Source organism: Echinops telfairi, unplaced genomic scaffold, assembly GCF_000313985.2.
Source record: "Echinops telfairi isolate 266 unplaced genomic scaffold, ASM31398v2 ScPeMD7_5592;HRSCAF=6446, whole genome shotgun sequence".
NCBI classification, from domain to species: domain Eukaryota; kingdom Metazoa; phylum Chordata; class Mammalia; order Afrosoricida; family Tenrecidae; genus Echinops; species Echinops telfairi.
In genome coordinates this window covers 22,237,842-22,254,654 of record NW_022109491.1, presented here as the reverse complement: position 1 = coordinate 22,254,654, position 16,813 = coordinate 22,237,842, and the positions used below count along the sequence as shown (strand labels likewise).

The 16,813-nt window shown below is 49.2% G+C and overlaps 1 protein-coding gene across 2 annotated transcripts in view; it reads right to left on the bottom strand.

The window, feature by feature from the left end:
- GSS (glutathione synthetase) overlaps positions 1 to 16,813 on the bottom strand; it is a 28,084-nt gene that overhangs the window by 10,927 nt on the left and 344 nt on the right. Inside the window, exons 2-6 of one of the 2 annotated variants that reach the window (XM_004698239.2) lie at positions 13,058 to 13,192; positions 5,363 to 5,508; positions 2,383 to 2,458; positions 1,960 to 2,099; positions 1,175 to 1,291 (exon numbers count right to left, since the gene is read on the bottom strand). In XM_004698239.2, coding sequence (XP_004698296.1) covers positions 1,175 to 1,291; positions 1,960 to 2,099; positions 2,383 to 2,458; positions 5,363 to 5,508; positions 13,058 to 13,186 — 608 coding nt within the window. In that variant the 5' untranslated portion in view covers positions 13,187 to 13,192. Of the gene's footprint in view, positions 1 to 1,174; positions 1,292 to 1,959; positions 2,100 to 2,382; positions 2,459 to 5,362; positions 5,509 to 13,057; positions 13,193 to 16,813 lie in introns of those variants that run through there. The other variant, XM_045295413.1, reaches the window with a different exon arrangement.

The following is a 16,813-nucleotide window of genomic DNA, read 5'->3' as shown; positions in this document are numbered from 1 at the left end:
GAAAAAAATAAAATAAAGGGGTTAAACAGTAGTTCCCAGACTTTTACCATCAAAATATCCTTTCCAACCACAAACCTTAGTTTTTCAAAGAACGTGGCAAAGTTGAAATCCTAACTTATTTTCCAGTCTGCTTTTAGAAGCCTAGGATGATGGATGACGAAATTTGGTTGCTCTATAAATGCTTGCACTTGAGTTTTCCAATCCACTCGGCCTCTAGGAGGCAGAGCAGTATCACGGAGAATTCAAACGTTAGCGACAGACAGACAGGAATATCTGCACGTACTGGCTGTGGGACTTCAGGCAAGTTCTTCAACCTCCCTGAGCCTCAGGCGGCTTTTGTAAAAGAAAACTAGTACTTGTTACATGCCAGCTGGTATTCTTGTGAGGATGGTGCAGGCCCGGGCAGTCTCTCAACCTGTTGTCCATGGGGTCGCTGAGAGCTGAAACCAGCTCGATGGCACGCGACAGTAACAACCTTATGATTGTGAATGTTCTATTAGAAAGCATCCGTGGCAATTGTCATCCTTTTTTTAAAATTTGGCTATCATTTATTTTTCATATCCATGATCTCATGTAATGATCACTACGACTCTCTTTTTGGTTCCTGGGTGGCACAAATGGCTAGAGCTCAATGATGAACCTAGCGGTTGGTGGTTTGAACCCACTTAGTGGTGCTGTGGTAGAAAGACCTGGTGATTTGCCTCCATCAAGTTTACAGTCAAGAAAGCCCTATGGGGCAGCTCTACTCTGGAACACACAGGGTCCCCAGGAGTCAGTATCTACTGGCGGGCAATGGTTTGCCACTCTTTGCAGTATTATTATCACACCCTCAGCACAACGAGGACGTGGAAACTCAGAGGAAAGGGCCAAGGTGGCCCGGTGCTGGCGCCAACTCCACCGAAGAACCCGACTCTCAGCATTGTGCTTGGGCTTTAGCCATCAACGCAGCTACGGTGTCAATCCATCTTGATACGGACCATCCTCTTTTTCGCTGCCCTGGAGCTTTAGCAGGAAGCTCCAAACTCCACTAAGATCATTGGCACTGGAAAGCGTAAGCTTTCATGGTTTGAAAAAGTCCCTGGCTCCCTAATGATACCCGGTAAATAGGAAGTGGCTGCGTCCACAAGGGCTGAACTCAGTGCAGGTGACTGCAGCCCCAGTCTAGCCCCCTTACTTGGCTGAGCCGTAGAGCTCCCAGGCTTTGGCGATCCCTAGGGCCAGCCCCTTGCTGGGATGATTGGAGAGGATCTGGGTAGCTTCTTTGGTCTTCCTTAGGACGTTGAGAACGTGTCTGTTGGGAAGAGAGAGCTGTTTGGTCATCGGTGGACCTGCGTGAGCCCTGTGCCTGTGACCTCATGGCCACTTGCAGGAACATCACTGTGAGAATCAGCTGAGCACTAGGAATGCACCTTCCTAGCCTGCTCCTGGAGGATCCGCCTCCCGCTGGAATCTGCTAGGAGCCCTAAGCCCAGCATTAGGGTGCCAGGGGAATATACCCAGGGGAGCCTTGAGGTCCTGTGACTATCCCAGCTTCCCAATGAGCGGGAGCGCTGGCCCCTGGGTGCTCACTAGACTCTTGCCACGGACCATGGGGAATCACAGCTCTTTGGTGCATGACAGCAGGCCAGAGGTGGCCTGGGCTGTGGCTCAGCCCTCAGGTGGGCCAGGGTCAGCATCCCTCCTGCCCTGGGAGTCAGACCTCCTCTCAGGCCCCCCAACACTTCTAGCTCTTTCCACCTTGGGTCCTCACCGATACTGTTCCCTCTGACTGGAACACTAGCTCGAACAATGACGGGGCACAACTAGATGCACCCCGAGGTCCCTTCTCTCCTGGACATGCCAAAGTGGAGAGTGTGCTGCCAAGGGGAACCCCTGACCTGGGACTCAAGAAGGCATAGTCTGAGTTGAAGATCCCTGGCCCAGCTTGTGACTATAGGCCCTGCTGCCCAACGGACCCACCGGTGCACAGCCGGGGTCCGGGAGGCCAAGCCCCCAAAGCTGGCAGAGATGGTGTTGATTTCAATCTGTTTCAGGGCTGGGGAGCCATCAGCACTGCGCTGGAACATGTAGTCAGAGCGGTTCAGGCCCAGGAACACAGTCTGTAGGGGGAAAGTGCACGCTGAGAACACCTCCACAAAGGCTGATTCAGGGGGTTGTGAGGTGGGGCGGCTGGCCACAGAGCAGGCAACGTGGCCCTGGATAGCACTCCCACACCCAGGGAAACGCATTCTCTGGGTCACCCCAGGATTGGTCTCTGATGTACAAACCCGGAGGGACCCAGTAGTAAGCAGCAGACTCCCATTAGCTCTGGACCTGGGCCAAATTTTGGTTAAAAAATGGAAATGGGAAGGGCCGGTCCCAGACGATGGTAGGAGAGCTCACCTGGGCAATGCCCTCCTTTAGGACTTGCTTGTAGATGTCAAAGAGGCGCGCAGTGAAGTCATCCCTTTTGATGGTGCTGCAGGAGGGGACAGGTCACATTTTCCAAGTTTCATGGGCCCTTAAATGTCAAGGGGTTCTACTCTCTCCATTGACTATTCAATTCTCTCCGGATCTCCCAGCCAAAGGCTGAATACTCACTCCTCCCACGCCCCATACAGGCATGGTAGAGAATAGTAAATAAGGACCCAGCGCAGGAGCCCGATGACCTGGGTTCAAATCCCAGTTCTCCCACTCACTACCAGGCAACACCAGAGTCCCTTCCCTGGCTCTCTCCGCAGCTTGGTTTGTCCGTATGTAAAGTGGAGCAGAAAATCATCGGATTTATAGCACTGAGTTGTGAAGATGGAATACCACATGTAACAATGAAACATAGCTCTTAGTCCTGAGAAGAACTAAAAAATGGCACGCGATAGCCTCCAGACTATTTTATACTGTGAGAGCTCTGGTGGTTGGCAAGCTTTCTGACTGACCTAACTCTCAGTAGCTTCCCTGAAACCCGGGACCTCCCAGGACAAGACAACCCCCAGCCCCAACACCTACCTCTACAGATTAGAGGCTAGCAGAAGCCCCAATGGGGTTTTTCTGATCTAATGGAATATCCTGTTTCATTTTGTATTTTTAGCAACCATTCCTCATGATGTGCTTTCCTCAGTGAAGCCATCCCTGTCTGGGCCAGGTTCCCCTGCGGTGTCTTTTCAGACCTCTGTGGGCCTTTACAGCACTGACCACAGCTCCAGTTTTCCCTTTTGTGTGTGTGCTGATGGGAGTTTTCTCTCCCACGTGACCACGTGATTATACATAGCGCGAAGACACGGCCACGTGCGTCTGTACTGCTCGTTATCACTGACGGACGGTCCTGTACACGGCTTGGGCACTGATTCCCAAAGTGGGCGATACCACCCCCTAGGGGCACTGGAAGGAGGGGCGGGGGTGGGCGCAGGGGCTAGAAAAGCAGATAGCTACACTTTATCCTGGATGATGGACTACAGTACAAACATTTTTCATTACAAGGAAGTATTGAGGAATTATTTTTCTGAAAGGAGGCAACAGGCCCAATGAGTTTGGGTGCCTCTGTGGAGTGGGAGGGGCCGCGTGGCAGGGGTTCATCCAGTATGGTTTGGGGGCTCTTCACGAAGAGAAGCAGGGAGACAGGGCTCACAGGCAACTACCACCCCAGGGGTTGCCTCAGGCTTCAGGGGGGACCCCTGCACAGCTGATGTAGCCCACCGTGGCCCAGTCCAGGAGCCAAGTAGCTCAGGTCTGCCCCCCAGCCAGCTCTTCCGGGGGTCCTTTCCAACGTTCCAGGATCCCTGGTGGCACTGTGGGTTAGGCACCAGCCATGAACTACCTAGGTTGAACGTTCGAACCCACCAGCCACGTGGGAGAGAGGCGGCGGGCTGCTCCGGGTAGGAGTTAACACTTTCGGAAAGCCGACTAGGGTTGCTAGAGTCCGTGGGCCTCTCGGAGCACAGGAGCGTCCTCCCTGCGGGTGTGGAAACCCACGCTGCCCTTTCGGAGGTGGCTCCTTTCCGAGCCTGGACTTCCGGCTGCTGTTCTAGCCCTGTGTCCCACCCCACCCCACCCCCCTGCTCTTCTCCCTCAGGAGCTGCTGTGTCCGAGGAGGGAGGAGCAAGGCAGGTGGACATGGGCCCCACTTCCCTGCTTGTCCCCGAAGGTCAGCAGCTGTCCCCCTGAAATGAGGAGACCGAAGAACAATGCCTGGAATGCCTGACTCTCTGAGAACCGGTCTGTCAGCCTGCCTGCCAGAGCTGATCAACTACATGCTGGCCCTTAAACCTTGCTGCTGCAGCATGGACCCCTCTCCCCACTTACTCCGGACCCGAAACAAAGCCTGCAGTTTCTCTGGGCTACTTGCTAGACCATGGGACTTCGCCCCGGAGCTCCCCACTAATAAAGCTATTTCCGATTCTGCTCTCCCTTTGTCCTTTCAGTTATCTTTATCCGTCTCCCCATGCCTCAGTTTACCTCTCACTCGTCCCATGCCTCAGTTTACCTTTCAGTGGGGGGCGATAGATGGGGCTGTGGGGGGTGGGGTAGGGGAAGGGAGAGGTCACGTTAAGGAAGCATTTTTGGATAAAGGTCACAAGCCAGCCTACTCCCATTTTCCATCATCCAGAGCACTCGGCACCAATGTCGGCCTCCTTAAGGCAAGACAGAGAGGGTAGGTGCTGGGCTCCCCATTCACAACCAACTGCTCCCAGTCAGCCTCACGCCAGGTACCATTGTGTCCTTTCCTATCCACTTACACGCCCAGGGACACGTTACCTTTTCAAAAGGTCTTGTCTCTAACTAAAGTGTGTGCATATGTTTACATTTTGAAAAACTGAAAGCATTGATACGCAATGCGTCTGAAGGTGAAAGGAAGGAAAAAGGAAAAGAAAAACAGCCCCAGGGGGAAAGGACGGAGAGGCTGGAAGGAGGCGGTGACTCACTTCAGAGTTCTGCTGCTTCCTGCCCTGGCTGTGGCCCGTCTATACCTGCAGGTGAGAGGCCCGAGGTGGCAGGAAGGAATCAATCCCTGCGCAGGGCAAGGTGTAGGAATGCTGACAAACCCAGGGACACTTCCTGCCTGTGCCTTTCTCTTTGGAATGAGGAAGCGTCTTGGACTGACCTTCCCTCGTTCCAAATGGAAACTCCAGTCTTCAAAGCGGAGGGCCATGAAGCACAGGATCCCGGAAGGCCAGAGCTGGAAGGCAGCCAAGTGAGGCTGACCTCTCCATTGCACACAAGAAGAAAGGGCGGGCCACAACAGGAAGAAACCAGGATTACAGACTCGCTCTCCTGGCTCCTGGTCTACTGCTTCACCGCCTTCTCTCTCTGACAGGGCTCCGGCCCCGCCAAGTCAGCTGTCATGGTCCCAGCCAGTCCCTTGGTTCTGGTGGCTCCCAGCGCCCTGTACCTGGACAGCGTTTGCTCCAGAAAGGCGGTGTTCTGGCTGACGGCATCCACCAGCAGGTTGAAGTCCATCTGCACGGCATAGGCCTGCTCCAGTAGGGCACTGGGGACCAGGGAGGGGAACAGCGTGAATGGGGCATAGCTCACCACCTGGTCGAGAGAGAGGACGACAGGGGTGGAACTCCTGTGACTGCTGTAACCGTGCCCTGGTGGAAAGCTTGGCCTACGTTTACTGAGGTCACATAACTGCAGAATAGTGGTTACGGGGGCGGAACAGGATGAGGAAAGATTACAAAAAGACCTTTTGGACTCTGGGGCGTTTTACCTCTTGGCATATTAAACAAAAACAATTCAGAAAAACACTAAAGCCAAATTATTAGAGATGGAAATGGCAGAGAAACCAAAGTGTGTGCATGTTTTAATAACAATGGAAAAAAAAACCAGCAACAAAGCAAAACACAAGAAGTGATGCAAGGTGCTATTTTAAATACATAAAGCCATCATTTAATTCTATGAGGAAGATACTATTATCATCCATATTTGACACATACTTAAGACTCAGGTTGTCCAAAGACACACATATATCTATATATTTTTGTGTACATATGTACACACACACATGCATACATATACAGCTGGTGAGTGGAACTGGGTTTGAACCAGCATGGTAGCTACATAACAGATACCATGTACATGCCTGCAGACACACACTCACACATAGCCCTGAGGTGGCTGATATCCGACTGTAGGCCCTCTTCCATGTCAGGAGCTCACACCTGTGCCCTAGCCCTGTGGTGAGGGAGGGAGCAGGGGCTGCTGTCAGGACTGTAGCAGAAGTGTCCTCTGGCCCCTGAGTAGAAGCCAGGAGAGGTCCCTCCACCCCCAGCCCGTGTTGGAGATGGTGGTCCAGGTTCAACTGTACTCCCGTTTCTTTGGACTTTGGCACAGTGAGAAACCCAAAGACCATCTAGGATACTGTTTCAAATTGGCGAGCTTCTCACCAATAACTAGATCTTGATGAACTGGTGACTTGTAAATCTTGGAGTGACTATCAGCTTGCCATTGTGGTAGTCCACGTCTATGGGACAAAAACTGAGCAGAGCCCAAACAAAGAAACTGCATTCAAAAACAAACAGAAGACTATACAGTGAGAAGGGTTGAAGGATACATTCAAAGAAGTAGAAGCAAGGGGTACCTAGGGTAAACACATTCAAAATGATGGTAGGTAATTCCCCACTCACCCTCCTCGGCATTTGCTTTACGGTACAACAGAGGAGGCTGTTTGGGAGAGTGTGGTGTGTGGTTTATTCTGCCTGAGACTTTATGCGTTAGACTGGGGATGACTGCAGAGTCTGCAAGGAGTGACCGAACACCCCGGGTACACCTAGGGGTGACCACTGTCCTTGCCTTGACCATTCCAGAGATCTGCCTCTTCTAACAAGACCCATTTGGTCTGAATCATTTTGCTGCTAAGACTTCTTTCTGACTCTGCTCTCTGCTCCTCGGGACTCATATGGCCACCTGAAGTGGGGGTCAGTAGGAGAGAGTTCATACAACTGCTCCCCACTTGTCCATTGGGTGAAGGTTGACACACCATCGTCTCACTTTGGATAGAGATGTGTAAACAAGACCGATATTCTTCGACTGTAAGAAAAACTATAGCATCTGCATGACAGAAAAGGCTCTGCTTCATAGTCGGGAAAACTACCGGGAGTGGCCGGGATGGCGGCACCTAATGCTTAGTGCTTTTTCATTTTAATCATTTTATTAGGGGCTCATACAACTCTTATCACAATCCATACATACATCAATTGTGTCCAGCACATTCGTACATATGTTACCATCATCATCCTCAAAACACCTGCTTTCTACTTGAGCCCTTGGCATCAGCTCCTCATTTGCTTAATGCTTTTAAAGAGGGCGGCCAACTCCGCTCCAGCCCATTGGTGCCAGCCAGAAAAGAGGGTCAACTTGCCAGATGAGCTGGCTTTTCCCAAAGACGTAGCACATCTAGCTGCATGTTTGTTTGTTTGTTTTCCCCCAACAGTTGTATTGGCGTAAAATTCATGTATCATACAATTCAATTGTCGGATTACACCGAGAAGAGTTGTGCGCATCTACATGTTTTGGGGCTGGCTCCTGCTTTGGAAAACAGAACTGAAATTCCCTGTGTGCCAGCCATCCCACTAGTAGGCAGATACCCCAAAGAAACAAGAGACACAACAAGAATGGAGGTACGCTCTCCCATGTTCCTAGCAGCACAGTTCACAACAGCAAGAAAGTGGAAGCAGCCCGGGTGCCCAGTAGCAGAGGAAAGGGTAAGGAACTGGGGCACATACACACAATGGGATACTGTGCATGCCTGAAAAACAGCGATGAGAGCATGAAACACCGCTCACGCTGGAAGGACCTGGAAACCATTATGCTGAGTGAATTCAGTCAATCACAAAAGGATAAGTATTGTATGAGTCCACTACTCTAAGAAGAAACACTAATTAAAACAAATCTTATGAACCAATTCCTGAACAAAAGGGGAGCAGGCCACCTACCAGCCATGAACCACACATCACCTCCTTTCCGTGCACTTCACAAGAGCGGAGCTGACGTGAAGGAGACCTTTACGTTGCCTGGGATCACTCCCTCTAGAGGGGGGAAATGGGAGCTGACCATCTACTCGAGACAAGACTCGGGCAAATCAAGCGCTCCCTACCCCCGCCCCCCACCCCCCCATTGGAATGGAAGGAGAATCTTGCCAGAATATCAAGCCAAGACCAGGGGAGGAGGACAACTACACTGTGGAGGAGACACGGATAGTTCTGCTGGTGAGCACAGTGGATGATTGGGGAGAAGTAACCTCATACCAGGAAGGGATGCTAAACAATGACTGTACAGAACCTAGGGGGACAATGGGTCAGATTATTTGCTCCTGGGTAGACAACACCAATATGCTTCCACCCTACCCTCAGTGAACCACACCATGGACTAAGCACCACGATGACCTTGGATGCTGGCTGGCCTTGCAGGCAGGATGGCATAACGTAGGGGCTACACTAGAAGGACTTACTACAGAGGCCCCGATGGATGAACTGAACCTTGCCTTGAAGCTGCCTGCACCATTGGACTGAGGACTGGGGTACTCAGAGGGGAGAGGAAGCAGAGAGACTGTGGAAGTGGTGGTCACTGAACCTAGAGGGATGGAAGTCCAATGGAAAGAGACCCAGAATCATATATTTAGTATCTGGAGACCCCCGCTCACAGTGACATCACGAGTTTTGATCTGTTGGGCAGGTGTCTGCACTTGGAAGAATTACTCCAGGAAGTCCCCCCACCCCACCCTGGCACCAATCCCCATACTCAGGGTAAACAGAGCTCAATGGGACGGGAGATTGAATTGTATAAGGCAGTGGTTCTCAACCTTCCTAATGCTGCAACCCTTTAATACAGTTCCTCATGTGGTGGTGACCCCCCATCATAAAGTTATTTTTGCTGCTACTTCATAACTGTAATTTTGCTACTGTTATGAATCATCATGTAAATATCTGATATGCAGGATATATTTTCATTGTTACAAATTGAACATAACCAAGCATAATTAAAGCATAGTGATTAATCACAAAACAATATGTAATATAGTGGAGGAAGGAGGGGATCAAAGGGAGCGGATATCAAGGAGGTCAAAATGAAAGAAACAGATTGTGGTGACAAGTGTCCAATACTGCTTGATGTGACTGAACTATGGAATGTTACCAGATCTGTCAGAGCTCCCAATACAATGATTTTTAAAAGATGTAATTATATTGATGTGTTTTCCAATGGTCTTGGGCAACCCCTGTGAAAGGGTCGTTAGACCCCCAAAGGGGTCGTCACGACCCACTGGTTGAGAACCGCTGATGTAAGCTCCTGGGCTGTGGCTCAAGGTGGAACATTGACTTCTCAAACGCACAGGGTCCAGAGAGCTGTGTCACTGAGAAAACTGATGATGTCATCAGTGCCTTATACACCAGGAGGATGATTGACAATGTACTTTTTTGTTTCTGTGGGTTTTTGTTTTCCTGCCTTTAGCTTGTTTGTTTGTTTGCTGGTTGGTTTGTTGCTGTGGTTGGTGTAGGTGGTCTCACGGGATTTTGATTTTGTCATAACGCAACTGCCAGAGTAAACCTGAGTTGTGCATATCCCATGGACAAGCAGATAGATTCTGGGCTCCTACTAAACTCTAACCCCAATCCAAGAACAGTTAGTTCTGACCACCTGGCCCTGCTCAATAGTCACCTTCATAAAATGATCACTGAAGATAAGGGTGCAGCAGCAAAGCGTGGTGAAGAAAACAGATGGTGCCTGGTTATCAATCGGAATACTGTCTGGGGTCTTAAAGGCTTATAGTCAAACAACCGGCCATCTAAATGAAGAGTCATCTAAGTCTACATGGAAGAAGCATGCCAGCTTGTGTGATCCAAAGATGACAATAATAAAATTCAATATGACGAAGGGAAAAGTATCAGAGCTAAAATTATGAACATCCAATTGGTAGAAGGCTGTGGAGGACAGCAGGAGAGTATCTGCAGAGTAGCTAGTCAGATTCAGCCTCTAGTCACAGGCAAGGGTCTCGAACAGCCTTACTATCAGACAGAGAGCATTATAAACCTGATTATGCTGGATCGAACTTGATACTTGGTCAGTTGACCTCCCTCTTGCCCCAACCTGAATTTGTTCTAAGTGCAAGTAACCTGAATTTGTTCTAAGTGCAAGTATCTCACACTTATTCCATGACAAAAATTTCATTCTTCATTTTTTAATATTGCTGGTCTTTTCATTCTTATTATTTGTATTTTTACCTTTATATTATTATTTTATCCTTACTTTATTTCATTTTGGGTTTTCATTGTTTCTGTTGACATTTCCAGTTTGTGAAACACAGAAGGAGTGGCTGCATACAGACAATAACTGATGCATGGGTTTATAGGGGATGTAGGGGTGGAGGGAGAGAGATAGGGAGGGTGAGGGGATTTGGGAAGTAAACAATGAAGGCAGGAGCGGGCAGGGAGCACTAGAACTGATGGTGATGACACAATTCATTTTAAAGGCGATTTAACTGTGAGGAACAGAAGAATTTCTCTTAAGTTGTCTCCCCAAAATATGTACCAGACTTAGCTGCTTAAGAATGACTGTTTTTTAGGCAGCGAAAGTTAGTCAGAGGTTATTCTCCTTAACATCAGCCATCTATAGTGGCTGGACTATTAGTCTGACTCACCCTAAATAAGACCCACTCCCTTCTGATAAGGATAATGGTGGTCTGTTTACTTGCAGGAGATACCAGAGAGGGCAAACCCGCCCAAGGATGACCAAGGTTAGATAGTCATGATCCGCTGTCTAGATCAAGCAGACATCACTGTTTATCCCACAACAAATGTGGGCACACCCCTAGGTCATGCCCCTCCTATTGATGTATTGCTTATGTTAATACCCCTATGTTAATACCCCGCCTGGTGACTCAGGTTATTGTCCACTATCAGGGAACTTGCATGCCTCCCAGAATAGTAATTGTCTGTTTTATTATATGAGACATCAGAGTGATCAAACTTGTTCTAGAATGAATTGTATTGCCCCTTTCTGTGATGTATGACTCTGTAATCAGATCCCCTAAAGCGATATGATGCGTGGTTAGCAATAAATAATGAGGCTCCCTGGTTCTCGGGAGGGTGGCTGGAGAAGGTGACTAAGGAGGACGAAGCATCGGCTTCTTCTCTGACGGCTAAGTCCCCTCCACGAGGACCATCAAGCCGAGCTGAGGTGAGCGATGCTACCATGAATTGCGTCTGACTCCATTACTTGACTCTATCCTTTAACTCTCATGCTCTCTATGACTTTACTGTAATCTCTACTTATTATCGCTGTACAATTGCGCCTACTGAACCTGTGATGTTTTGTGGGGTTCCCTCTTCCCCTTAACCCCACATTTAACCATGGGGAGGGGGTGTGTTCTGAAGTTGATTGGGGTAATGGCCGCACAATTCTCCTTTCTACTGAATACCTTTTGAACTGTGTACCCTATTAAACAACAACAATAAACCCTAGCTCCCTAACTATTACAACTGACGAACACCCAGAGCCTTGGACTCCCTTTTCACCCCTGCTCCCCACCACACTCCTCTTGGCTGGCTGCCTTTGCCTGCCTGCTTTCCCATCATGGCCACCCACGGGCTCCAGTTCTGCTGCCTTCTCAACACTGGTCTGCCCTTTCTTGCTACTGGACCTCTGCTGTGCTCTTTCTTTCTCCTTTCTGTCTTTTGAGGCCTCGTTCAATACCATGTCCCATCTCCATCTTCTCATCACAAGGGACTGTTCCTTTGGAACTGAAAGGACATTCAGGAGGAGCCTGGTTTGAGTCCCTCGAGGCTGCCATGGGATACGCTGACGCACGCAGAATTGCTCAGGGAAGGAGATGGAAACACAGCCGTGAACAGGTATCGACCTAGATGGAGGGTGTGTTGAGAAACAATCATGTCACATGTCGATATTTTTGTTTAGTAACAGTGTCTGTGATTGTGTGGCAATATGTTTTGACTTACTCGCATTTGTTTGTGACAAATAAACTATTTGAGGGGTACACCATACGTTAAAATACAGACTGTTAGCAGGCAGCTACCGAATACTCTGTAAACTCCTCTACTCTTTGACTTTTGAACTATGAAAATCTCATAACCGGCCACAAAGGTTTTTTGGTTTACTTTTAAGATAAAAGTTTTTAAAAGAAGTGGTTTGGATTACATTTATTACAGTATTATGTTTATGTTATCAACCCTACAGCGACACTCACAGGTGCCCATCCAGAGAGGTGCACGGATGTTCGTGTAGCATCCCAATGACATGAGAATCACCAAAAGAGCCATCAGTGGAGAAAACACAACCTGTGGCCTGTCCACCCTGGAATACTGTTCACCAAACAAAGCTGATCCCGATGGAGGGAGCTGGAAAGAACTCCAAGACAGATTGTTAAAGGAAAAAACGGGCTCCAGAATACATATGAATTCTACAACGTATGTTTTAGAAAACGGTGTGCTCCATGTACGCCTTCCTATATGTGTATATAAAATCACAGAGACCCGGGATGACAGGCAGCAAATCACTGACACAGAAGGGAGTGTGATTAGGATGGGCTCGGGGTCTTGGTAAATAGTAGCTCACTAGGCTAAGAGCAAGCATCCCTGTAGTGCAGTGGTTAGAGTGCTTGGGTTCTAAGGAAAGAGTCGGTAGTTCAAACGCATCAGCTGTTCCACTGAAGAACAATGAGGCAACATGTTTCTATGAGGATCTGCAGCCTCGGAAACTTGGGGGCAGTTCTTACTGTCCTTTAGGATAACCGCAATGGGAATGGAATCAAAGGCGGTATGTTTGGGGGGAAAGTGCTTTCTAAGATTTAGCTCTTAATTCTTTCACCAACATAGCAAGGTAAGTAAGAAAAACTGCAGTTGAGAGAGGTTAAATAAATCGCCAAAATCAAGCTTCAAATCCCTTATCTTAAGTTGACTACAACAGCGTGCTGCTTGTTACTTTACAGACTTCCTGGGGTCACTTTTAGGGACAGGACAAACTAAAAGAGTGAGGCTCTCTGCCCTGAAAGAGCTGCTCCCCGCAAGGCAGGACCCAAGCAGTGGGTCAGGGGAGCATGGGCAGTGTCTCGGGGAGTGGACAGTGTGCTTACGGCTGAAGAAGTGGGATCCTGGGCCGTCCTCAGAAGCACACCCTCAGCCAGGGCCCGATCCACGGCCTGCCTTGCCAGCTCCTCCAGCTGCTGCTCATCCTGCAGGAAGCTCTCCCAGCCGGAGGCCATTCCAGCCTGCACAAGACGGAGAAGAGGACTTGGTGACGATGTCCTGGGGCCCATCACCGTGGAAACTGCCGGGTGCAACACACCCGCTGCTCACAGGAGAGAAAGATGTGGACAATTGCTTTGTAAAGGGAGCCCGGTGGCTGCCTGTCTGGTCCCTAAGAGTTAGAATCAAGTCCGTGGCAATGGGCTTGAGTTTTTTGGTTTAGTGGCCGCACCCAGCACAGAGGGACCCTGGCCTTTACCAAGATGTGGACATTCGCTGGGTTTAACTCTTAGAAAGTTTCCCTGTGTACGAGATGGAATACTCGACAAAGCATCTCATCGCCACCCCTGACTCCTAACACCAGGACGATATTTCACTTGAAAAGCAAGGAGGTGGAGGCTCAGAGAGGTGAAATGATGGGCCCAGGGTCATGCCTCCTAAAACCGGGGACTGAGCCCAGCCCTCTTCATTAGAGAAAGTGGCACACGTGGCACATGTGAGTGGGGCCAGGTCCTTCCCCTCCTAGAGCTGCTGATCTCGGCCTGCGAAACAAGGAGGACCTGTGGCTGCCGAACTTGGGGCGTGGGAAAGAATACAGATTTCTAGGCCTCATCCCAGCGATCCAGATCCAAAAGGCCTTAGGGCAGGGAGGGTAAGCGCCTTATTTTTAGCAAGTTCTTCAGGGATGGGACCCACTGCAGTAGATTATTAATTTCCTTCTCAGCTTCAATACATGCTGGCGAATCTCAAAGTTGCAGGTGACGTCTGGGGGCAGGCAGGCAGAAAGGTGTTCTCTGTGGAATACCATGAAGTGCTGATAATACAGGGATGAATGTTCCCTTTGAACTAACCAGAAACAAACTTACTAACAGAAAATGACAACATTTGATGTACAAGCACCTGTCTTCATGGAAACACCAAACAGATTACATTTCTTTTTTTTTTTAATTAAAAAAAATTTTAAGGCCATTTTATTGGGGGCTCTTACAAGCGGTTTTAACAATCCACACATCAATTGTATGCATGGATTTGTACATATGTTGCCATCATTATTTTCTAAACATTTACTTTCTTTTTGTTTTTTAAACATTTACTTTCTATTTGAGCCTTGGTATCCGATCCTCTTTTCCCCCTCCCTCCCTCACTCCCACCCTCGTGACCCCTTGATAAATGATGATGATTATTTTCATATCTTACACACATGTATGTCTCCAGATTACATTTCTGAGACAGCACATGACCATAAAACTCCAAACTCATTGCCATCAAGTTGATTCTGACTCATAGCAACCCTATAGGATAGAACTGGTCCCCCCCACCCCCAGGGTTTCCAATGCGATACATCTTGATGGGAGCTGAAAGGCTCATCTTTTTCCCTCAGAGCAGCTAGTGAATTTGAACTGCTGATCTTGCAGTTAGCAGCCCAACACATAACCACTATACCACTACACCCCTCACTAAGCCACTACACCACCAGGGCTCCTATTAGAAAAGACAGACCATCAGAACCTCCAGGGTCAAATGCAATCGGAGTCTGACTGGGTTCCCAGAGACACATACAGGCGTACAACTCACACCTCCGTGATACTCAATTTGAAGCAGATAAAACCCGGAAATGCCAACTATTAATTTTGTTCTGCCCTCGTGTTCATTGTATTTGGAAATAGAACTTGACTGCTTAGCTCAAGAAATGGCCGTGGTCCCCAGGAAGCAAGTGAACAGAGTGAGACCGTTATATTCAGCTCCATCCTTCAGAACAGAGCGAGGATTCCAAACCCAAACCCACCACTGAGTTGATTCTGATTATGAAAGCAAATTACCGTATCTTTCTCCCGCAGAACAGCTGGTAGGTTCAAAACACCGAACTTGTGGTTAGCTGCTGCCCACTTAACTATCGCACCGCCAGGGCTCCTTACTGGGCATCTACCAGATGATACAGTTTGCAGGCCTCAGCACAATGTTGTAAAAGTACACGTGATCTCGAGGCCGCGGACAACCTCCCAGTCAGGTGAGAGGCAGATGATGGCAGGGTCAATAAAAGAGGTGACTTGGAGTCTGACAAATCCGGGTTTGAGCCCCTAATGGTATTACTTCCCTAATAAACAAGGGTGCTGTGTGGATTTGATGAGAAACAAAACTGATGAAATTGCTCAGCATAGTGTCTGAAGTTCCGTACATGGGAGCTAAACCCACTTTACAAATGGGAGGGAATTTGCTGGCGGTCACATTGCAGCTGAATGACGAAGGCAAGAATAGAGCCTGTGACTCGGATTATCAGAGCAACGGAACCCGCCATGAGCCCCACACCCCCAACCCCCTCTCCACAACTCTGGGATTCCAACATCTCTGCCTGCTGCGGAACTTGTGTTTGGTACCACGTGCCAGGCTCCTGAGGTCAGAGAGTCACAGAAGAAAAGATATTATGGAAAGTGCTACCGGCCACACAAAGTGCAGGAGCTGAGAGAGCATTGAAAGGGGGTGGTCCTCTGACAGGGCCCGGGGCAGGGTGGACAAAGGTTCACAGAGGTGGTGGTGTGGGAGAGGGACACTTGAAGCTGAATTCAAACTCCGGAAGTGGCAAAAAGGTATTTGAGGTCGCAGACTGCTGTGTGTACAGATGCACGATCATCTGGAACAGAGAGGCTTGCTGCGGCTAGTGTGTGGGATTTCAGGAGGTTATCAATTGGAACCTCCATGGAGGGGGTCCCTAGGATCCATGGGAGTGGGTTTGGCATTTTTCCAAATGGTGTACAGGCTTGTGGGTTTCTCTTGATCTCTTTGCCTACCCTTTCAGGCTCTTTGGGCACCTCTTCCTCTCAAACGGACTGCCATCAAATCAGTTCTGACTCCTGGCAACCCAGTCTCATCTCTAAAGGGTCGAGCTGCTTTTGTGTTGGCTTGAGTCCTCTGTTTTTTCCCTCAATTTAGATTTTCTCTGTGAACACACTTAGCCTTCCTTGGGGCTTTAGTTCTCTCTGTTGATGACATCTGCTAAATCTACACCTTCTGGCCAAGGCTTTCTTGACCTTCAAACTACAAGATAATCACTATTTACTGGAACTCTCTACACAACAGGAAAAGAATTTGTGATCTCTCCCCAAAGCCCCACCCAAGTACCCCAACCCTTACACTCTGGGCTACAGTCCACCCTCCTCCAAATCCTGCCATCGGCTGCCTGGATGGCCAACAGGGCAAATGTGTACCTTGCCCCTGCCACTTGACAGATACAGAAAGGCATCTGTAGTGACCAGGACAAGCACTCGGCCTCTCACCGCTCCAGGGCATACCACGTGCGGTGGACTCTTTGGTACAGGGTCCCACGTCCCCACGTCTGACCAGCCTTCATGATTTTGTCTCAAAGGTCACATGCCTGTTTTCCATTCAGGGCTTCTACTACCCGTGACTTTCTCCCGTACGTTAGGGCTCGCGTTGTTCTCGATCATTTCTCCACCTCCAGTGCCCAGTACTGTCTGTGCTCGATGAACGGTACATGAGTTCATCAGTGGTTGTCGCCAAAACCTTTAAAACGCCCACGCGGAAATCCAGTCGGACTTTATCCAGAGGGTGAGGCCAGTGCCTACCTGAGGCCCCGGGCAACGGACGCCTCGACTCGCCCACAAGCCCAAGCCTAGCCCACTTCAGCG